Source organism: Rana temporaria, chromosome 4, assembly GCF_905171775.1.
Source record: "Rana temporaria chromosome 4, aRanTem1.1, whole genome shotgun sequence".
Lineage (NCBI taxonomy): Eukaryota > Metazoa > Chordata > Amphibia > Anura > Ranidae > Rana > Rana temporaria.
Window position 1 is genome coordinate 205,948,152 of NC_053492.1, and position 19,683 is coordinate 205,967,834.

The window sequence follows — 19,683 nt, forward strand, 5'->3', positions numbered from 1 at the left end:
CTCCCGGGCCTGCCGACCCACTGCCTTCCCAGACTCCAATCGACCCCCGAGCCTCGGGGAGATGCACATGCAGAGGCAGCGATCCGCTAGACGGACTGAGCCAGACTCCTCGTGGACTCTTCCAGAGTCGTCCGCGGAGTACGAGGCGGCTAACACCTTTGAGTCTGAGGATGAAAATGATGATGATAATGATGATGATTATGTGAGCAGTGGGCACATGGCGCTCCATGACGACGTCAACCCTAGGTCCCAGGGTAAAACCTTATTGGACTCTTGTGGAGTACCATTTTTCGATCAGAAGGTGATTGGCCACCCACACTCCGGTGACTGGGCACCTCTACCTGAGGTGATCCAATAGATCGAATGCTGGACCCGGAGATCGATCGGTACGCTAACCGGACAAGTTGAGGGTGGAATACTCACCCTTCCATTACCAAATACGGTGGTGCTCACTCCAGAGGTGGATCCCATAATCATTCAGTATTCCAGGAAGGGAATAGAGAGGGCCTTTGGGACCTCACAGTACTGGGTCTTAGATCTCTGGACCTATCACCTAACCCTACGCCTTAGTGAGCAGGCTACCGCCTCTGTAAGCCGGTTGACCTAGCACAATGGGATCACGCTAACTGATGATATCTTTAAGACGGTAGGACAAATGGAGTTATATTACCAGGCGTATACCTGGTTCACCATCCCATTCGGTTTTTCAAACCTAAACACCGTCCTAATGGACAACAGGTTGCTAGACCTTGGACCAAACAGCCGATAGTAGAGATGGACCCGCTCTCTTTGAACTTCCTCAACAACATCTTCCCGATCAGGAAGAAGAAAGGCGGTTTTTCGTCCGGTGGGAGCTTGAGAAATCTCATCAACTTACTGCCCTGTGGAACAAGGGTGAGGTTGAACATCCACTTGAACGACCTACTTCTAATGGCTGGTTCCCCTCGCCTAGCGAGCGAACACGCCTCCTGGATGGTCGGATCGCTTCGCGATCTGGGACTCCTCATAGATCACGAACACCTATTATCTCCCCATTTCAGGAGATAGAGTTTTTGGGGTTCTTGGTGGACACCAACCGAGCGATCCTTCGGCTACCCATACCCAATTAGCCGCCATCCGCAAAGACATCAGTATCATGCTGGGCAGCAGCGGGTGTCCTTACGCGGACTGACTCGCTTAGTCGGCCTGTTCCCGGTGTCAATCCAGGCCACTCTCCAGCCCCTCTTCACTGTCGAACCCTCCAGAGACTCGAGACTCTACATCTTCGCTAGGGGCTTCGCTATACAAACTAAGCGAAGCCATGGTGGACCTACGGTAGTGGTTACGTCATGCCGTCAAACGGAACAGCGAGACATTTTCAACTCCTCACCGGATTTCGTCATAGGGTCGGATACCAGCCGCCTCGGCTGGGGTGCTCGGTGCAGTCCCTCGTCCTCCGGTAGGACGTGGTCCGCAGAGAACCCTCGGCTGCACATCAACACGTACACCCCTGACGGCCTTTTTTGCCATCGGAAGTCTGTTGCCACGCACGTCCATCTGCTGTGTGCTATTGCGTTCGGACAACGTACCCGCAGTCCGGTACGTCGATTGCTTGGTGGGCCCCTGATCCAGAATCCTAGCGGATCTAGTAAGACTTCGGGCACTTCTGCCTGGAATGCAACATCGTCCCGATTGCGGGATATGCCACAGACTATCCCTATAGGGTGGCAGATTGGATTCTCGTTACCTGACCAATTCCAACGATTGGCGACCGCACCGGTCAGGGTCCCTGATCCTCGCTCACTTCGCGGATCCTTCTCTATGGACCTGTTCGTTCCCCGTATCAACCACCAGTTTCCGCGCTCTTACAACCGGAGGCCGGATCCGGAGGCGCACCATGTGGACGCCCTCCACCAAACGTGGTCACAGGGGACACATTACGCGTTCCCCTGTTCCCGGTGACCCTCAGGGTCCTCCTTCACTTAGCGAGCCGGAGGGCATCAGTCGTGCGGTTCACTCCGTGGTGGCCGACGCAGCCATGGTTTCCCCTCCTTCTGAGGATGACGGCGGAACTCCCCAGGTTGTTTCCTCATCCCCCCCACCTCCTCGCTGGTCCGAACGGGGATCTGCACCCTCTACTCACGAAGCACATCCTACCTCTCCTCACATGGTTAGTATCGGGGTTCCGGTCGCAGACTACGACCTTTCGGGAACAGCTAGGGATTCCCTGCCTTGGACTGGGCCCCGGGACTAGATCGGCATCTCGATCTACCTGGGGACTCTGGGTTACTTGGTGTGATTAACGACGGGTCGACCCCGTTCAAGCGCCAGGGTCTGTAATAGCCAATTATCTGGCGGACTCTTTGGATCCGTTGGTGTGTAAATTTTGAAGGCGTTAAGTTTAAATCGCCCAATGTACCAGCACACTTGGGATTTTTCCAAGGTCATGATCATGTTCTCGGTCTGGGGGACGTTGACACTCTGTTTTGAGGTTACTGTCTTTTGAGCTTACTGTCTTCTTGTGTCTGATTTCCATCATCGTGGGTCAGACGTCAAGGCTTTGGACATATCCAGGCGTCATTCCTCGCCTCAGAGACTCAAGTCTTTTTCCGTCGTGCGTTGGACCAGACGATACTTCGATCGGTTTTCTACCCGTTCTTCCCCGCACATCCACAACTGTATGTGGTCCGCTGTCTACAGACTTATATGTCCTTGACAGCCTCGCTGCGATCTTCGCAAGTCTTTCAACTCCTCGTTTCCTACGTTAATCCTCTCTTCCCGGTTTCCTCTGTGACTTACTATAGCGGCGGACTGTTGTCAGCGACCGCTTTTCCGCCAATCCCGCTTTGAACAGGAGGTACACATATCTATGTCAGTGTTGTGGATTATTTGGATTGTTATTGGTCATATGCATTGTTATAGCTTTGAACTTGCATAAGATATGAGCCTCCTGTCTGATGTATAATTCGAGATTTTCCTAGCTTATGACGGAAAATATTAATTATATGAAGACAGGAGGCGAGTATCTTCCCTCCCAACCCAACCCTGTCACGAGGTTGTCTCTCTCTCGTTCTAGACTGATGAACCACGCACCCTGCAAGTCGGAGGTTGGTACGCCCCGGGAGTTCGTTTTCACTATCCCCGTTGGGATTGCTGTCCGTTTCGATCCATGGGTTTAGTTCACCGCAGATGGAGGTTCCTACTGCGTTCCAGATCCGGAGTCGGGATGCCGTTGACTGAATCCGTTGGTCCATGTTCCTGAGGACAACTGACCGGTCGGCTCCGAATGGTTTGGGTTTCCTATAGTCCCCGTTGGGATGAAGTTGGTCCGGATGAAGTTGGTCCGTGTTGGCCTTGTCCTTTCGTTTCCTCCAGATTCGGATGTTGTGTTCCGGTCGGAAGGTTCCCGGCAGCCGCGGAGATGTCTAATTGGACTTTCGGTTCCTGTTTACACTAATTCGCATGAAGAAAGAGGAATAGGTTACCTCAGACAGTCCCTTATATAGGCTACGGTCTGGGAGGGGCTACACTGGCCCAGGGACTGCTGGGAAGGGTAGTTCTTTGAATTTTTTAAGTTACAATAAATGTTTACTGTATTTCTGCTATGGGCATTATTAAAGAAAGATAATGCATAAGATACTCGCCTCCTGTCTTCATATAATTAATATTTTCCGTCACAAGCTAGGAAAATCTCGAATTATACTGCTGAAAGTATTATACTACTTTTAACCAGTCATTCAACTTCTAAAATATTGCATCTGCTATTATGAAAAGCCAGTATAAAGTAAAAGTAGTATTAAAAAATACTTGTGGGTTTAACCAATTATTTTCTTTGTATTAATTTTTCCTGGCCTGTGTAACAGGGGTATTTTCTTTGCTTTAAAAAAAGCTATGTAAAAAGAGTAAACAGTAAAGTTGCATTTGATGGGGCACAGTAAGGCTGCATTTAATGGGGCACAGTGGGGCTGCATTTGATGGGCACAGTGAGGTTGCGTTTATGGCCATGGTCAGGCAGTGTTCATGGGCACAGTGAGGCTGCAATGATGGGCACAGGGAGGCTGCATTAATAGGCACAGTGAGAGTGCATTGATGGGCATAATGAGGCTGCATTCATGGGCACAGTAAGGCTGCATTCACAGGCACAGTAAGGCCGCATTTGATGGACACAGTGAGGTTGCATTGATGGGCACAGTGAGGCTTCATCCACGGGCACAGTAAGGCTGAATTCAGGGGCTATAATAAATATCCCCCAAAAATATATAAAAAACAATTTTTTTTACTCAGTTTAGGCCGATACGTATTCTACGTATAATCGTTTATCGGTTGGTTTGCGCAAAATTTATAGCGTTTACAAAATAGAGGATAGTTTTATTGCATTTTTAGTCATTTTTTTTTTAACTACTAATGGCGGTGATCAGCGATTTTTTTCGTGACTGCGACATTATGGCGGACACTTTGGACAATTTTGACACATTTTTGGGACCATTGTCATTTTCACAGCAAAAAATGCATTTAAAATGCATTGTTTATTGTGAAAATGACAGTTGCAGTTTGGGAGTTAACCTGAGTGTTAAGGACTTGTAAATTTAGGATTGTAAATTTTCTGTCCCCTCAAAATAACTCAACACGCATCCATTAATGTCTAAACCGCTGGCAACAAAAGTGAGTACACTCCAAATTGAAAATGTCCAAATTGGGCCCAATTAGCCATTTTCCCTCCCCTGTGTCAAGTGACTTGTTAGTGTTAGAAGGTCTCAGGTGTGAATGGGGAGCAGGTGTATTAAATTTGGTGTTATCACTCTCACTCTCTCATACTGGTCACTGAAAGTTCAACATGCCATCTCATGGCAAAGAACTCTCTGAGGATCTGAAAAAAAGAATTGTTGCTCTACATAAAGATGGCCTAGGCTATAAGAAGATTGTCAATAACTTGAAACTGAGCTGCAGCACGGTGGCCATGACCATACAGCTGTTTAATAGGATAGGAAGCACTCAGAACAGGCCTCGCCATGGTAGACCAAAGAAGTTTAGTGCACGTGCTAAGCGTCTTATCCAGAGTTTGTCTTTGGGAAATAGACATATGAGTGCTGCCGGCATTGCTGCAGAGGTTGAAGGGGTGGGGGGGTCAGCCTGTCAGTGCTTAGACCATACGCCGCACACTACATCAAATTGGTCTGCATGGCTGTTGTCCCAGAAGGAAGCCTATTTTAAAGATGATGCACAAGAAAGCCTGCAATCAGTTTGCTGAAAACAAGCAGACTAAGGACATGGATTACTAGAATCAGGTCCTATGGTCTGATAAGACCAAAATAAACGTATTTGGTTCAGATGGTGTCAAGCATGTGTGACCGAAACCAGGTGAGGAGTACAAAGACAAGTCTGTCTTGCCTACAGTCAAGCATGGTGGTGAGAGTGTCATAGTCTGGGGCTGCATGAGTGCTGCCGGCACTGGGGAGCTACAGTTTATTGAGGGAATTATGAATGCCAACATGTACTGTGACATGGAGCCAAAGTTAGTCCTTATATAGTACCAAATAGTGTGATACCGTGCATAAGTTGAAAAAGAAAGTGCAAAACAAATTATAAATATGTGAATCAATACAGTAGTCCATAAGATCATGACATCCACAACTGAATTTCTTGTAAATGTCCCATATATAATGCGGATACACCAATAGAGTGTTGAAAAGGCAATCGCAATCCAGGAAACAGTGTCAGAAGAAAAGGCATCTCCACCTCTAATATCAAATCTCCTTACCGACTCCCATGGATCTCTATGTTTGAGATCATATGCGCTTGTGGCTCTTTAAGCTGAGCCAGGCTGGTTCTCAGTGCTCCTCTGTAACCTTTCCTGCCCAAATGATTTCACTTGACTGCAATCTCCAGGTCTCACCACACCGTGGTGATCGTACCCAGAAGTAAAGAGATAGCCGACATACAGCAGTATTGTCGCTAAAAGCAGTTTATTATCATAAAAAAGTAGTGCACTCACATGTCCGTTGAACATAAGTAGCGTTTTGTATATTGTTAAAGCCGGCCGGCTTAGATAATCCGCACGTCCTTCCGGATGGTCGTTGATGAACAGTGGTGACGTCAGCACGCCGCTCCTCCCTACGCCGTTTCGTCAGAGAGATGACTTCTTCCAGACCCCTCAAACGGAAGATGGAGAAGCGCAAGGTCTCTAACATCCACCAGCTCCGTGATGTCATCATGGAGGAGTGGAAGAGGACTCCAGTGGCAACCTGTGAAGCTCTGGTGAACTCCATGCCCAAGAGGGTTAGGGCAATGCTGGAAAATAATGGTGGCCATACAAAATATTGACACTTTGGGCCCAATTTGTACATTTTCACTTAGGGGTGTACTCACTTTTGTTGCCAGCGGTTTAGATATTAATGGCTGTGTGTTGAATTATTTTGAGGTGACAGCAAATTTACACTGTTATACAAACTGTACACTCACTACTTTACATTGTAGCAACGTGTCATTTCAGTGTTTCAGTGTTGACATTTTTGTTAATACAATATTAACAAAAATGTGAGGGGTGTACTCACTTTTGTAAGATACAGTATTACCCCATATGCACACCGTCTCCGTCCTCATAATGTAGACAAAACCTTCCCTGTAATGGGAGGCACAACCTGGGGGGGGGGGGGTGTTGAGATTGAGAGATGTCCTGCTGTGTCCCTTGGACTCGCAGCTTGCTTTCTCTATGACGTTCCTATTCAAATCACTTTCATACATGTAGCGGGCAGCTGTTTTTCATACATGTAGCGGGCTGCTGGCCCTGCTTTAAATTTAGAAGGTAGTCAGAGGATTAGTTACTTCTGACCGATTTGTTTTCAAATTTGGGCCTCTGTTCCAGCCATGCCTGTACTGCAGGTGACCACTTTTGTTGTCTGGGGTGTCGGTTCCACCCCAGGCCGAGGGTGGCAGCAGTAAGATCAAGGTGTGTTGGGTATTCTTTCTCAGCGACCAATCAGTGTGGGTTGATCGCTTTGCTATGGATGCTAGGGGAGAGTATTTAAGGGACAGACGTCACAGGTTCTGGGTCGTCGTCGTCCGCCCTGGGCAGTCGTCCCATCACCCCTGTGTGTGGCCCTCCTGTCCGGGGGTGCATGTTCAGAGTTCCTGGCTCCAGGACCACGTTGTTTTGGAGTCGTGATTTGCCCAGTAGTCAGTTAGGCCCAGTAGTCGGACTGGGTCTACATTAACAAAGTGGTCCTGTGCTGTCGGTCCTAGAGGGAGGAAGCCACCGAATTAAGTACCTGTTCTGGAGAGCACCGAGCACGAGGCTGGTACACTCAGGGAGGCCTGAACTTCATTGAAGGACACTCTAATACTGAAAGGCTAAGTAGTGGTCGCCTGTCAGTTTCCTGAATCCACAAGTAATTACTTTAAGAAGAGATCTGGGTGCTTAATCCTAAAGTGAGAGGATTCTGGACCGAACGTATCCACCTTTGGGAAGGTCAGTGGCAGAGACTGTACCAAAGTTCCGTGTGATGGCCTGGCTGCTAGGACTAGTGAGAGAGGCCTATCCAGGGGCACACTACCCACCCTGGCTAGAGTGGCAACGAGAGTTTATGTCTGGAAGCAGGAGTGCTTCTGATCAAGTTCTACACCTGAACCCACTACCTATACCCTATTTCACCTCTTCAATCTATTGTTCGTTCTTTTACCACATTCGGTAAATAAAACAAAGAAAAAGGAACGGAACGTGTGGACATTGACTTCGTTTCAGCTCTCATCAAGTACCCTAGACGGGTAGTGCTACATACAGTAATAAACATAATTCATAACCATATTCTACACCTGGCTTCCACTACTCCAGATAGGCTACCTATTGGCATTTCTCCTTTTTGTTCCAGATAATTGGGGCATATCTCATCACTGAGTGCCCTAGGTGATCACAAACATGCTCTATGTAGTTTGTTGAATTGACTTCAATCTTTGGTATAAATAAAGAATATTAAAAAATATTCTGATAACTGCTGCTTTTGCTTGGTGTGTAAATTTAAAGGTATAAATAAAAGCATACGATATTGATAAACTCTACTGGATTAACATGGTGATTGCCCTGCATTGGCTTCAAATTATCCACTTCTTTCACCATTGATGTCATTAAATCATTCCATCAAATCTAAACATGCCAATAATTATGAGCTCCTTCACTCACAACAAACCCTCCCTAATGCTTCTCACTAGCTTTAAGATACATGCCTATCACAGTGAGTTTCCTAAGGCCTCGTCGCCTCCATCTATCTAACACATCTAATGCCCTGTACACACGATTGGTCAATCAGATGAGAACAGTCTGATGGATTTTTCCATCAGTTAACCGATGAAGCTGACTGATGGTCAGTCGTGCCTACACACCATCAGTTAAAAAAACGATCGTGTCAGAACGTGGTGACGTAAAACACAACGACGTGCTGAAAAAAACGAAGTTCAATGCTTCCAAGCATGCGTCGACTTGATTCTGAGCATGCATGGATTTTTAACCGATGGACGTGCCTACAAATGATCGTTTTTTTTCTATCGGTTAGGTATCCATTGGTTAATTTTAAAACAAGTTTAACTACTTGCCGACCTGCCGCCGTCATTCTACGGCGGCAGGTTGGCTCTCCTGCGTGAGAGCCCGTAGCTCTACGTCGGCCCTCTCGCAGGCAACTAGAGGCGCTCGCGTGCCGCCCCCGCTCGCCCCCGACTCCTGTGCACGTGCCCAGCGGGCGCATTTCCCGCCGGGCACACACGATCGCTCGTTACAGAGCGGGGACCGGGAGCTGTGTGTGTAAACACACAGCTCCCGGTCCTGTCAGGGGGGGAAATGCTGATCTTCTGTTCATACAATGTATGAACAGAAGATCAGTAATTTCCCCTAGTGAGGCCACCCCCCCCACAGTAAGAACACACCCAGGGACATACTTAACCCCTTCCCCGCCCCCTAGTGTTAACCCCTTCCCTGCCAGTGGTATTTTTATAGTAATCCAATGCATTTTTATAACACTGATCGCTATAAAAATGCCAATGGTCCCAAAAATGTGTCAAAAGTGTCCGAAGTGTCCGCCATAATGTCGCAGTACCGAAAAAAATCGCTGCTCGCCGACATTACTAGTAAAAAAAATATATTAATAAAAATGCCATAAAAATACCCCCTATTTTGTAAACGCTATAATTTTTGCGCAAACCAATCAATAAACGCTTATAGCGATTTTTTTTTTTACGAAAAATATGTAGAAGAATACGTATCGCCCTAAACTGAGGAAAAAAATTGTTTTTTTTATATATTTTTGGGGGATATTTATTACAGCAAAAAGTAAAAAATATTTATTTTTTTCAAAATTGTTGCTCTATTTTTGTTTATAGCGCAAAAACTAAAGACCGCAGAGGTGATCAAATACCACCAAAAGAAAGCTCTATTTGTGGGGAAAAAAGGACGCCAATTTTGTTTGGGAGCCACGTTGCACGACCGTGCAATTGTCAGTTAAAGTGACGCAGTGCCGAATCACAAAAAGTACTCTGGTCTTCGACCAGCAATATGGTCCGGAGGTTAAGTGGTTAAATAACCGATGGGGCCCACACACGATTGGTTTGGTCTGATGAAAACGGTCCATCAGACTGTTCTCATCGGATTGACCGATCGTGTGTACACGGCATTACACATCTAAAATGAATATATAGTTTAACACATCTTAAGCTAATATATAGGCTCATATAGCTAAAAGCTATTTTCACACTCTGACCCTAGAGAATTTATATAGAGTTGTCTTTTGCTGGTTCTTGACCTTGGACATAATGCATACATTTATAGCACCGTGATCTACCTACCTCTTCAGCTGTTTAGAGGTTGCCCCAATCAGATCTTATCAACACAAATTTTCACTGTGATCTCTCCGAATATACCTGGGAAATACTCCCACTCCAGATAACGGGCCAGATTCACGTAGCCCGGGCGCAGCGTAACGTAACCGCTTTAGGTTACACCGCCGCAAATTTTCTGTCTAAGTGCCCGATCCACAAAGCACTTACCTGGAAATTTGGGATATCTATGCGTAACTGATTCTATGAATCAGTCGCATAGATAGAAACAGGGATACGACGGCGTATCAGCAGATACGCCGTCGTATCCCTTTTGTGAATCTGGCCCAACATTCCTAAGAAATCCTTTAATCCTCACTACTCACACTTGCCAAAATGACTATTGTCAAAGCCTGGAAATGCCAACCCTTAACATATAAGAAGTGAAAAAGAGTTTTAATGAAATAATGATAATAGATACTCCTTATTTTTCTAGATATGACAGCCATGGATTATACATTAAAATTTCTCAGGCACAGATGGTGGACCTCTCTTTTTATGATTATCTAGGGTTTTCAACAGGTATAAAGAAGGGATAAGCAAATAGGATTCAGTTTATACCATATTAATAATAAGTGTTGAGATATGAGAAACCACTTTCAGGGAGAAGTGTGCACCATTTTGGGATCCTTCTATGTAGTAAAACCAAGGACTCTCCCAACCTACCCCTGCCACTACCTTTTATCTCTTGTTAACCAGAGCCATGGAATCAGCAGATACCATTCTACTGGGCCCCATAAACTATAACACATGCCTGAAATTATCATAAAACTTAATGAGAAAACTGTTCAGGGTGCCCTAAATATCAATCAGTTTGGATCTCACATGCACCAAATATCTGCATTTGTATTATATGTTCATCTTATGTCCTAGTGCAAAAATAAAGTACCATACAGTATACCGGCCATGCCATATATACTGAGATTCCCATGTGGTTTTATCTTTAGTGTCAGTATTTACTTTGTAAAGTGAAAGAAATTCCTGATTAACTGATATGTTTTCTAATGCTTGTCTTTCCCATGAGCGGAAGCTGTTTATCTCTCCCTTGACCTCAACTGGCTACTATGCTAAGGACTTGGAACAGAAGAAAATTTCCCCCAAGTAACACATCTTCATTAACTTAAGGGGGTTTATTATATGTATCGTTAAAATCTGTTGCTAATTTAAGGTATATTTTTTTAAATACACAGAGAACTGTTATATTTTATAAACATACAGTATAGGGTAGCAATGAGAACAGCAATCCACATTTATAAAGTGCAGCTCTGTGATTTACTTGTTTTAAGAATAGAAAACACATAACTGTTTACACTACGTTTTTTTCAGTGCACATCAACACAACACAACGGATAGTGTGGACTACACAAATTTGAAAGCATTGTTTTTTCACTGTCTATGCACTAGGAATGTATTAAACTATGCATCCCAATGCATATGATGTGAACGAGCCCTTAAAGTGATATTACAGGCAGGTTTTTAAAAAAAATAACAAACATGTCTTACTTACCTGCTCTGTGCAGTGGTTTTCCACAGAGCAGCCCCGATCCTCCTCTTCTTGGGTACCCTGTCGGCACTCCTGACCCCTCTGTCCTGCCCCATAGCAAGCAGGCTTGCTCCTGAGCTGCTGTTCTGTGTGTCTATTTTTACAGTGAGTGCCATAATAACTGGTTGATTTAGTTTGAAAAATCAACAGTGATTTATAAGTGACAATTTTTCATATTCAGAAGCCACAAATTAGGATATTACCTGCATTGTGTAATTACACATATTAATTTTATGTTCTAATATCTATTTAGGGAGGACTTTTTTTAACCGGGTTGCCTAGGCTAAATGCATACAATTGCCCAATAATGATATACAAGCCAGTAAGTGAAAGAAGCATGCCTTTTATATGCATAAAAGCCATAGGCAGCCCTCAAAAATTCCACTGGCCTGCTCGCGAGTGGATTTGCCTGGGAGTGGGGGGGCAAGCACCCGCCGGTAGGCAGGTTGTTTGGGTGTCCTTCTCCCAGCGCTCGTGGAGGGGAAGAGAGGAGAGCAGATGGTTGGATCATCAGAGCACGAGGAACATCACTACCGGCTTTCATTTCAATAGCAGAGCATTCCCCACACTCGCTGTCACACACAGCCCCACCCCCTGGTACCAGGACTTTGATAGACAGATTACCTGGGACGTGTGATGTGTATCCCCGGCCAGGGAGCGGGGCTGTATGTGACGCCGAGCGGCGGGAACACACTGCTATTGAAAGGTAGGCTGTATGGTGGACACAGGTAGGCAGCATGTTGGACACAGGCTGGCTGCATGGTGGACACAGGCAGGCTGCATGGTGGACACAGATGGCAGCATGATGGATACAGGCAGGCTGCATGGTGGACACAGGCAGGCTGCATGGTGGATACAAGCAGGCTGCATTGGTGGACATGGGCAGGCTGCATTGGTGGACACGGGCAGGCTGCATTGGTGGACATGGGCAGGCTGCATTGGTGGGCACAGGCGAGGCTGCATTGATAGAAACAGGTGAGGCTGCATTGATGAGCACAGGTGAGGCTGAATTGATGAGCACAGGTGAGGTTGCTTTGATGAGCACATATAAAGTTGTTAATATTTTTTTTTATAAAACATTTAAGTGTAATTTCATGAGATAATTTATGAGAGCGTGTTTAAGGGCGGAATTAGGGGCGGGCATGGTAGGTGTTGGGTGGGGAACTGTCGGCGAGTAACCCTTTAGGCCTGGCTAGTAGCTAAGGACTTGTAATTTTAAGCCCTGCCATAGGTTTTCATTGTACACCAATATAACCTTCTAACTGCCAGCGTCCTTACAACCAATAATGTCATCAGTTGATAAAAAGGACAACAGGTGCTTGCTCAGCATCCTTGTTTGCCCCTCCCCTGCCCCTCTCCATCAGTACTGGGCTCATATTAGCTGACTGAGGGAGAAGAGAATGATTGAATACTAGACAGTACCAGTGTGCAAAGGTTTTGTTTTCTCTAATGTTTGGTGTCTTATGTGTGTGTATGTTGCTGTGATATGAAAAACTATTTGTTTTGTTTTTTACATTTAAAGCAGAGGTTCTGCTGTGAAACGTTTTTTTTTTTCTGACTACTCTGCTGCTGTTCAAATACACATTTCTTCACTTACTAGTGCCGATCTTTCTGCCGCCACGATCGCGCTTTTCCAGCAAAGGATATTTTATAAAATGTTGTCATGGACATTGCCATCTTCATTGAGGGCACCTTGAAGCCCTCCTGTATTTCTTCCGGGATGCGGCAAAAGCTGATGTCCCAGCATTCACCGCGTAATCTCGCGCATGCGCAGTGTTGACGGCGAGTCGCGCCGTCAACACTGCACAGTTGCCATCACAACGGCCGGCGGCGTCCTGAACAGGACACGCCCCGCTGTGACGCGCAGCTAGTTCAGTTGATGTGCTGTGATTGGCCCACACGTCACTGCAAGAACACCTAGCAAACAGCGCCCACAATGCACAGCGCCGTCGGGGAAAATAGAGACACGCCCACTCCCCGATGGGATGGAAACACGGAAGCACAGCAAAGTACAGGTAAGGGACCATTGAAAAAAAAAATTGACAACGCTATGATGCTTAAATGGGATGGAGGTTAAGGATGCTGGAAAGTTAATTTTAAGGGTGAAGCTTGTGCAGAATTTAAAGGGTACCTTGACTGAAAAAAGGTTGAGAGGATTTAGAGTGTGATCATTTCTAGATTTTTTGGTCTAAATATTTTGCAACAAGGGAGACTTTAACATTTTGGCTTACATACCGATTAGATTTTTTCCATCTTATACTTTCCCTTCTACGTCACTTTATGTTGCCAGGTTTTTCTCATGTGTCCTAACGCCTCTTTAAAAGTAGAAATATGGCCTCCTAGTAAAAAATACTTGCTGCAGCACTTAATTATAAGACTTTTCTCTTAGTCCCCTTTCAAAGTATCACAAATACAAGTTGAGCCTGGGAGTGAAGTCTACCTATTGCAGCTTTGTGTGATTGGGGTGGCAACAATGCTACACTGCTCTTGAATTTAGAGTAGACTTGCCGCTCTCATGTAGACTGTACATGATTGCACTAAAGTTGGATGAAAACGTTTTGCAGGGGCACCTGGCCACACATAGTCCTGTCCACTGTTTTTTAGATCAACAGCGCTGCCTCTGCTGTTGAAACCCTCCCACTGAAAGCTGCAGTGTCTGGGAAGGAAGGCATATGAGACACAGAAAAAAAGCATATGGTTTAGTCAAAAAAGGCAGGGGAAGTTATTTTTTTTACTTTATGAGACTTGTACATTACATAGCAACTAAATGTGGTACTCGTTTAGAATGTTATGTAGTAGCCCTTAGTTGCACGTTAACCACTTGCCGACTAGCCGTTGTCATTATACTGCGGCAGGTCAGCTCGTTTCCTCAAATTGCATAGGTATACATCGGCTCCTTTAAGAGTCAGAACAAGAATCTGTCAATGTAAACAGGCAGATCCCCGTTCTGACAGGGGAGGAGAGACAGATCTGCTGTTTCTAATAATTAGGAACAATAATCTCTTTCCTCCTCCAGTCAGATTACCCCCTAGTGTTAACCACTTCCCTGCCAGTGAAATTTAGACAGTAATCAGTGCATTTTTATAGCACTGATCGGTGTATAAATGTCAATGGTCCTAAAAAAGTGTCAAAAGTGTCCGATCTGTCTGCCGTAATGTCATAGTACCGCTAAAAATCACTGATCACCGCCAATACTAGTATGAAAAAAATTATTTCATAAATCTATTCCCTATTTTGTAGACGCTATAACGTTTGCCAATCAATCAATAAATAGACGCTTATTGCGATTTTTTACCAAAAATATGTAAAAGAATACATATTGGCTGATGAAGAAATATATATATTTATTAGATATATAGATATTTATTATAGCAAAAAGTAAAATAAATATATATATATATTTTATTTTTTTCAAAATTGATGCTCTTTTTTTGTTTTTTTTTGCAAAAAATAAAAACCGCAGAGGTGATCAATTACCACCAAAAGAAAGGCCTGGAAGAAAGGTTTCGTGAGAAAAAAAAGACGTCAATTTTGTTTGGGTACAGCGTCACATGACCACGCAATTGCAAAAACTGGCCTGGTCATTAAGAGGGAAAAAAAGACATCGGAGTAAAAATCTCCTTACAAGCAGTCATGTTTATATAAGAGGACAATAGAATGATAAAAAAAATAACTCCAAGCCCTCTGCTGGTTTGTCACTCTGCAATTCCTATTCACACAAAGGTGTTTAGCACACCACCATGCAGAAAATATGAGTTGATCATGTCAAGGTGCCATGTTAGAACTATGTGGCCACAGTGTGACCTCCACTGTTTCACTCCTGACATCTAGAATAGGGTGACCAGACATCCCCGGTTTCCAGGGACAGTCCCTGGATTGAGGATACTATCCCCGGACCAAGTCTGTCGATGGTTTTGTATCCGGATTGGATTTGAACAGGGGCTGGGGCAATTTTAAAGACAGTCAGTGCAGAATAAAAAAAAAAATCTGAATTACACACCCCCCTAGCTACTAGCTTAGGGAGGTGTAATTGTTTCCATTACCTGTGCCACTTTCTGATGATATGTGCTGGTTGGAGTGGAGGGAATATTTCTTCATTTTCGGGTACATGCCCATTCAGCTCCGCTCGCATGTTCTTCTGCCTTGGCTCAAGTCCCGGCCAGCCGCCTGCCTGCTTATCTCCTTGCCTTCCCTGGTGGAGTGATCTTCCTCCGCTCCCCACCCAGTAGTAGCCGGGGCCCAGAGAGTAAGACTTGATAGGCTGTGAGGCAGGTGGCCGCGACAGGCAGAGAGTTTCTGATTTCTGCCATTACTAGTAAAAAAACAAAAATATGTCCCCGGATTTCATTTTACAAATCTGGTCACCTTAATCTAGAAGCCCAACAGCATTGCTGTTTATGCAGATGTTTTTAGTCTGGTCAAGCTGTGACCAGGGACCACATATGCAGGATAATTGTATGTGACCTACTTAGGGGCTGGATTTCCATTTGTGGAGCCTGTATACCCACAACCCGGCCATGCCAGGGACAGATGCTGTGGTTTTACCAAGCTCAAATTACTTAGCTACACTCAGAACAAAGTGTCCGGTATGGACATTCCCGCCTCAGTGCCACCTCCCAACCATGCTTCCATAAGTGCCACCTGAGGCCCCCGTCTAAGTCTGCCTCATGGACATCAAGGCCCTTCACACAACTTTTGGCCCACAAATCAATATCACTATCCTGGGATCATCCCTTTAACACAAACATGATATTGTTTTAATGTTCCTAATCTGCATTTAAAGATTTACAGTGTGTATATCAAGTGCCTGTAACTAATTATTATAGGGAAAACGTCTTTTCTATTGGGCACAGGTCTACTATGGCTAATGTTAAGTTCTGGAACTGCTGTATAATATTGACATTTGATCAGTCTTTATTGGTTGCTAGGAGGCTTTACAGACCGTTTATATTCAGCATGCTTTAGGGAATAAAGCCTGCAGTTTATTATTAGTCATTTTTGTATAGGGCTGAAGGAGAGCAGTTATTCTTCTGTTCTGCGGGTATCTCATAGTCAATGCAGCTATGTTTGTTTGGTCTTCAGAATTTTTAGTATAAGGAGTTTCAGATAATAACAGATTTTATTCCTGTTTTATATGTATAGCCTCTTTGTGCGTGCATATTTCCTTTTGTAGTGCACAGTTTGTAAACTGAGACACTTATAATTAGGAGTACTATAAATATGTTTTATGAAATGGTTTTATTATTAGCACTTAATCAGCTATTTAAATTGTTTGACTTGCCAGTGATCATTTTAAAGTTAAGTAAACCCAGGAGCTGGGCACAAGTATTGTTAAGGTTTGTGGAAAGCAGTACATCTAAACTGGATTGGGATTTCGGTACAGATGTACATTATGCTGCAGTCTATATTCATGTCAATGTGGTGCAGAGCACATATCTATACCACGCTCCTTGTCTTGCATTGGGAACACATGAAAAGTACTCCATTTAGATATGTTTGCATTCCAGACATCATTGAAAATAGATTGTAGTCAAACAAGCACCTTTATCTTATTTATGCAACTGGATATATTAAATCAGATGACATAATACAAGTAATATTAGCTCTATACCTGGAGTACTTACTATTTATATCCATCCCCAGCCAGCTCCTATATGGTTTCCATTGTGGTGTTGTTGGAAGAACATATATCCATGATCCAGGTCCATTTATACAGCAAGCAAAGAATTGATATAGATAAAGACAGTGAATGTGGAAGATGGGAATTATGGGCAGAATTGAGACATTGAAGAGGCTTGATTAGACTACAGTGGTCACAAATGGTCCAATTACATAAGACTGAAGAAACTTAAAATGATAATTTCGACAACTACAAGGTTACAAAAGATGATTAGAAATAGACTGGTGTCTCAGAATCTGTGTCTAATGTAGAAAAAAGAAAAAGAGCAAACATGATCTCCACTCCTTGCCAGGGACCAGAAACATCCACATCCTGTTGTTCTGAGAGATTTCAGGGCACTGGGCAAAATGAAAAAATGGTCCTATGTGTGACAGAGCACTTATCTCAGAGACATTCCTGTTGTCAAGACATGGGGGAGGAACGGAAGGAGAAAAGAAAACTTGGCAATAAATTTACTGAATTCTTCTATTGTTGCAAAATGCAACTTACAGGTGCACCTTTTGCTGCAGATATTAGTAAGCATCAATCCAATCACAGTTATTGGTCAACACCAGAAGTGCCAGCAAATCAAGAGTCAGAATTAATTTATTTAAAAAATATATATACAGTATATGTACAGGAACATTGCATGTGTTTTAAAAAAAATCATTATAATACGAAGGCCATGTCAAATTAACAGATTATGGTCCCCAAGAGCAAATTTTTTAAGGGCACCCCAAGGACCTCTCTCTGTAGTGCCTAGTAGTGTGATCTGTTAATGATAAGTGTCACTAGGGATGAGCTTCGTGTTCGTGCCAAATTTGAGTGGCGTGTCACGGCCCATAAATCACTGCGGCATCGCAGTGCATTGCTGGCTGATGATTGGCCAAGCATGCACTATGACCCGCATGCTTTGGCCAATCACAGCGCGCAAAAAACGGAGAGCCATGATTGGTCAAAACCAGGGTGGCTTTGGCCAATTATGGCTCAGGGGGTTTAGTACACGCCCCACACTATATAAGGCCGACTGGAAGTCGGTGGTTAGGACAGAGAGAGACAGAGAGAGAGAGTGTCATTTTTTTTAGTTAGATAGAGCAGGCAGGCTAGTCAGAGTTACAGTGTGTAGAGGATATATATGCATCCCAGGTGTTGTATATATATTTATACACTGTATTGAGTTTAGCTAGATCCTCTCTTCCTAATATACTGATAGGCAGGCAGGTGATTGTGCTAGCTGCATTATTTTTACTTGGTGTACTGTGTGCTCAGTGTGCACCTAAAGCTATGTGAATACAATTGCTGTTGTTCTCATATTAATACCACAGGCAGTGGCTGATCAGCAAGTATTCTCACTTGGTGTACTGTGTCCTCTGCACAGTGTGCACCTAAAGCCACGCGAATACAATTGCTGTTGTTGTCATATTAATACCACAGGAAGTGGCTGATCAGCAAGTATTTTCGCTTGGTGTACTAAGTCCTCTGCACAGTGTGCACCTAAAGCCACGTGTCTTGCACCTAAAGTCCTGTTTTGCTCATGTCCTTAACTTGGTGGTGCAGCGGCTCTTGGGCAGGTACCCGGGCTTACAGGATGCCCTGAAGCAGGCCAGGAAACTCTGTATGCATTTCCGACGGTCATATAATGACAGGGCTTGGCTGGCAGACCTCCAAAAGGAATACAACCTGCCCAAGAACCGCCTAATCTGTGACATGCCCACCAGGTGGAACTCTACGCTGGCCATGCTGCAGCGGCTGCACACGCATCAGAGGGCAATCAATGAGTATCTGTGCCAATATGGCACCAGGACAGGGTCAGGGGAGCTTGTTTTTTTCCCCACGCCAGTGGGCCATGATCAGGGATGCATGCACTGTCCTGTCACCATTTGAGGAGGTCACGAGGATGGTGAGCAGTGACAGTGCATGCATCAGTGACACTGTCCCTCTTATCCACCTGTTGGAGCACACGCTGCGTGGAATAATGAACAGGGCCCTTGAGGCAGAACAGAGGGAGGAAGAGGAGGACTTCCTTACCTCTCAAGGCCCCCTTTATCCAGACAGTGTTCCTGCTTGCCCGCCTATCACACAGGAAGAGGACGAGGAGGAGGAGGAGGATTGTGTCAGAATGGAGGTGGAGCCTAGCATTCAGCATCAGCAGCAGTCTTCAAGGGATGAATTACAGTCCCAAGAAACCCATGGACTTGTACGTGGCTGGGACGAGGTGGCTGTGGATAATGTCGTCCTCAGTGACCTAGAAGACTCCGCACCGAATGCCTCAGCAAACCTACGCTGTATGGCCTCCCAAAGCCTGCGGAAGGATCCTCATATTCGTGCTATCAAGGAGAGGGATCATTACTGGCTGGCAACCCTCCTTGATCCGCGTTACAAGGGTAAGGTTGTGGACCTTATCTTGCCGGCACAGAGGGAGCAGAAGATGAACCATCTTCGGGAGGCCTTGCAGATAGGTCTGTGCAACGTGTTCCCAGAGACTGGGAGGTTACAAAATCCTGGTCCTGGACAACGTGCGCCTCTCCACCGACTCGGTCGATCGACTGACCTTCATAAAAATGAATCAGGCTTGGATCACCACCAGCTACCAAGCACCTGATGCTGATGTAACTGAATAATTTTTTTGGAAATGTCAGATCCCTTC

The 19,683-nt window shown here is 44.9% G+C and overlaps 1 protein-coding gene across 1 annotated transcript in view; it reads right to left on the reverse strand.

Moving 5' to 3' along the window:
• Positions 1 to 17,570, reverse strand: part of THPO (thrombopoietin) — a 48,917-nt gene extending 31,347 nt beyond the window's left edge. The window contains exon 1 of the mRNA XM_040349780.1: positions 17,002 to 17,570. Within this exon, the coding sequence (XP_040205714.1) occupies positions 17,002 to 17,014 (13 nt within the window). The 5' untranslated portion in view covers positions 17,015 to 17,570. The remainder of the gene's footprint in view (positions 1 to 17,001) is intronic.
• Positions 17,571 to 19,683: the final 2,113 nt, after the last annotated feature.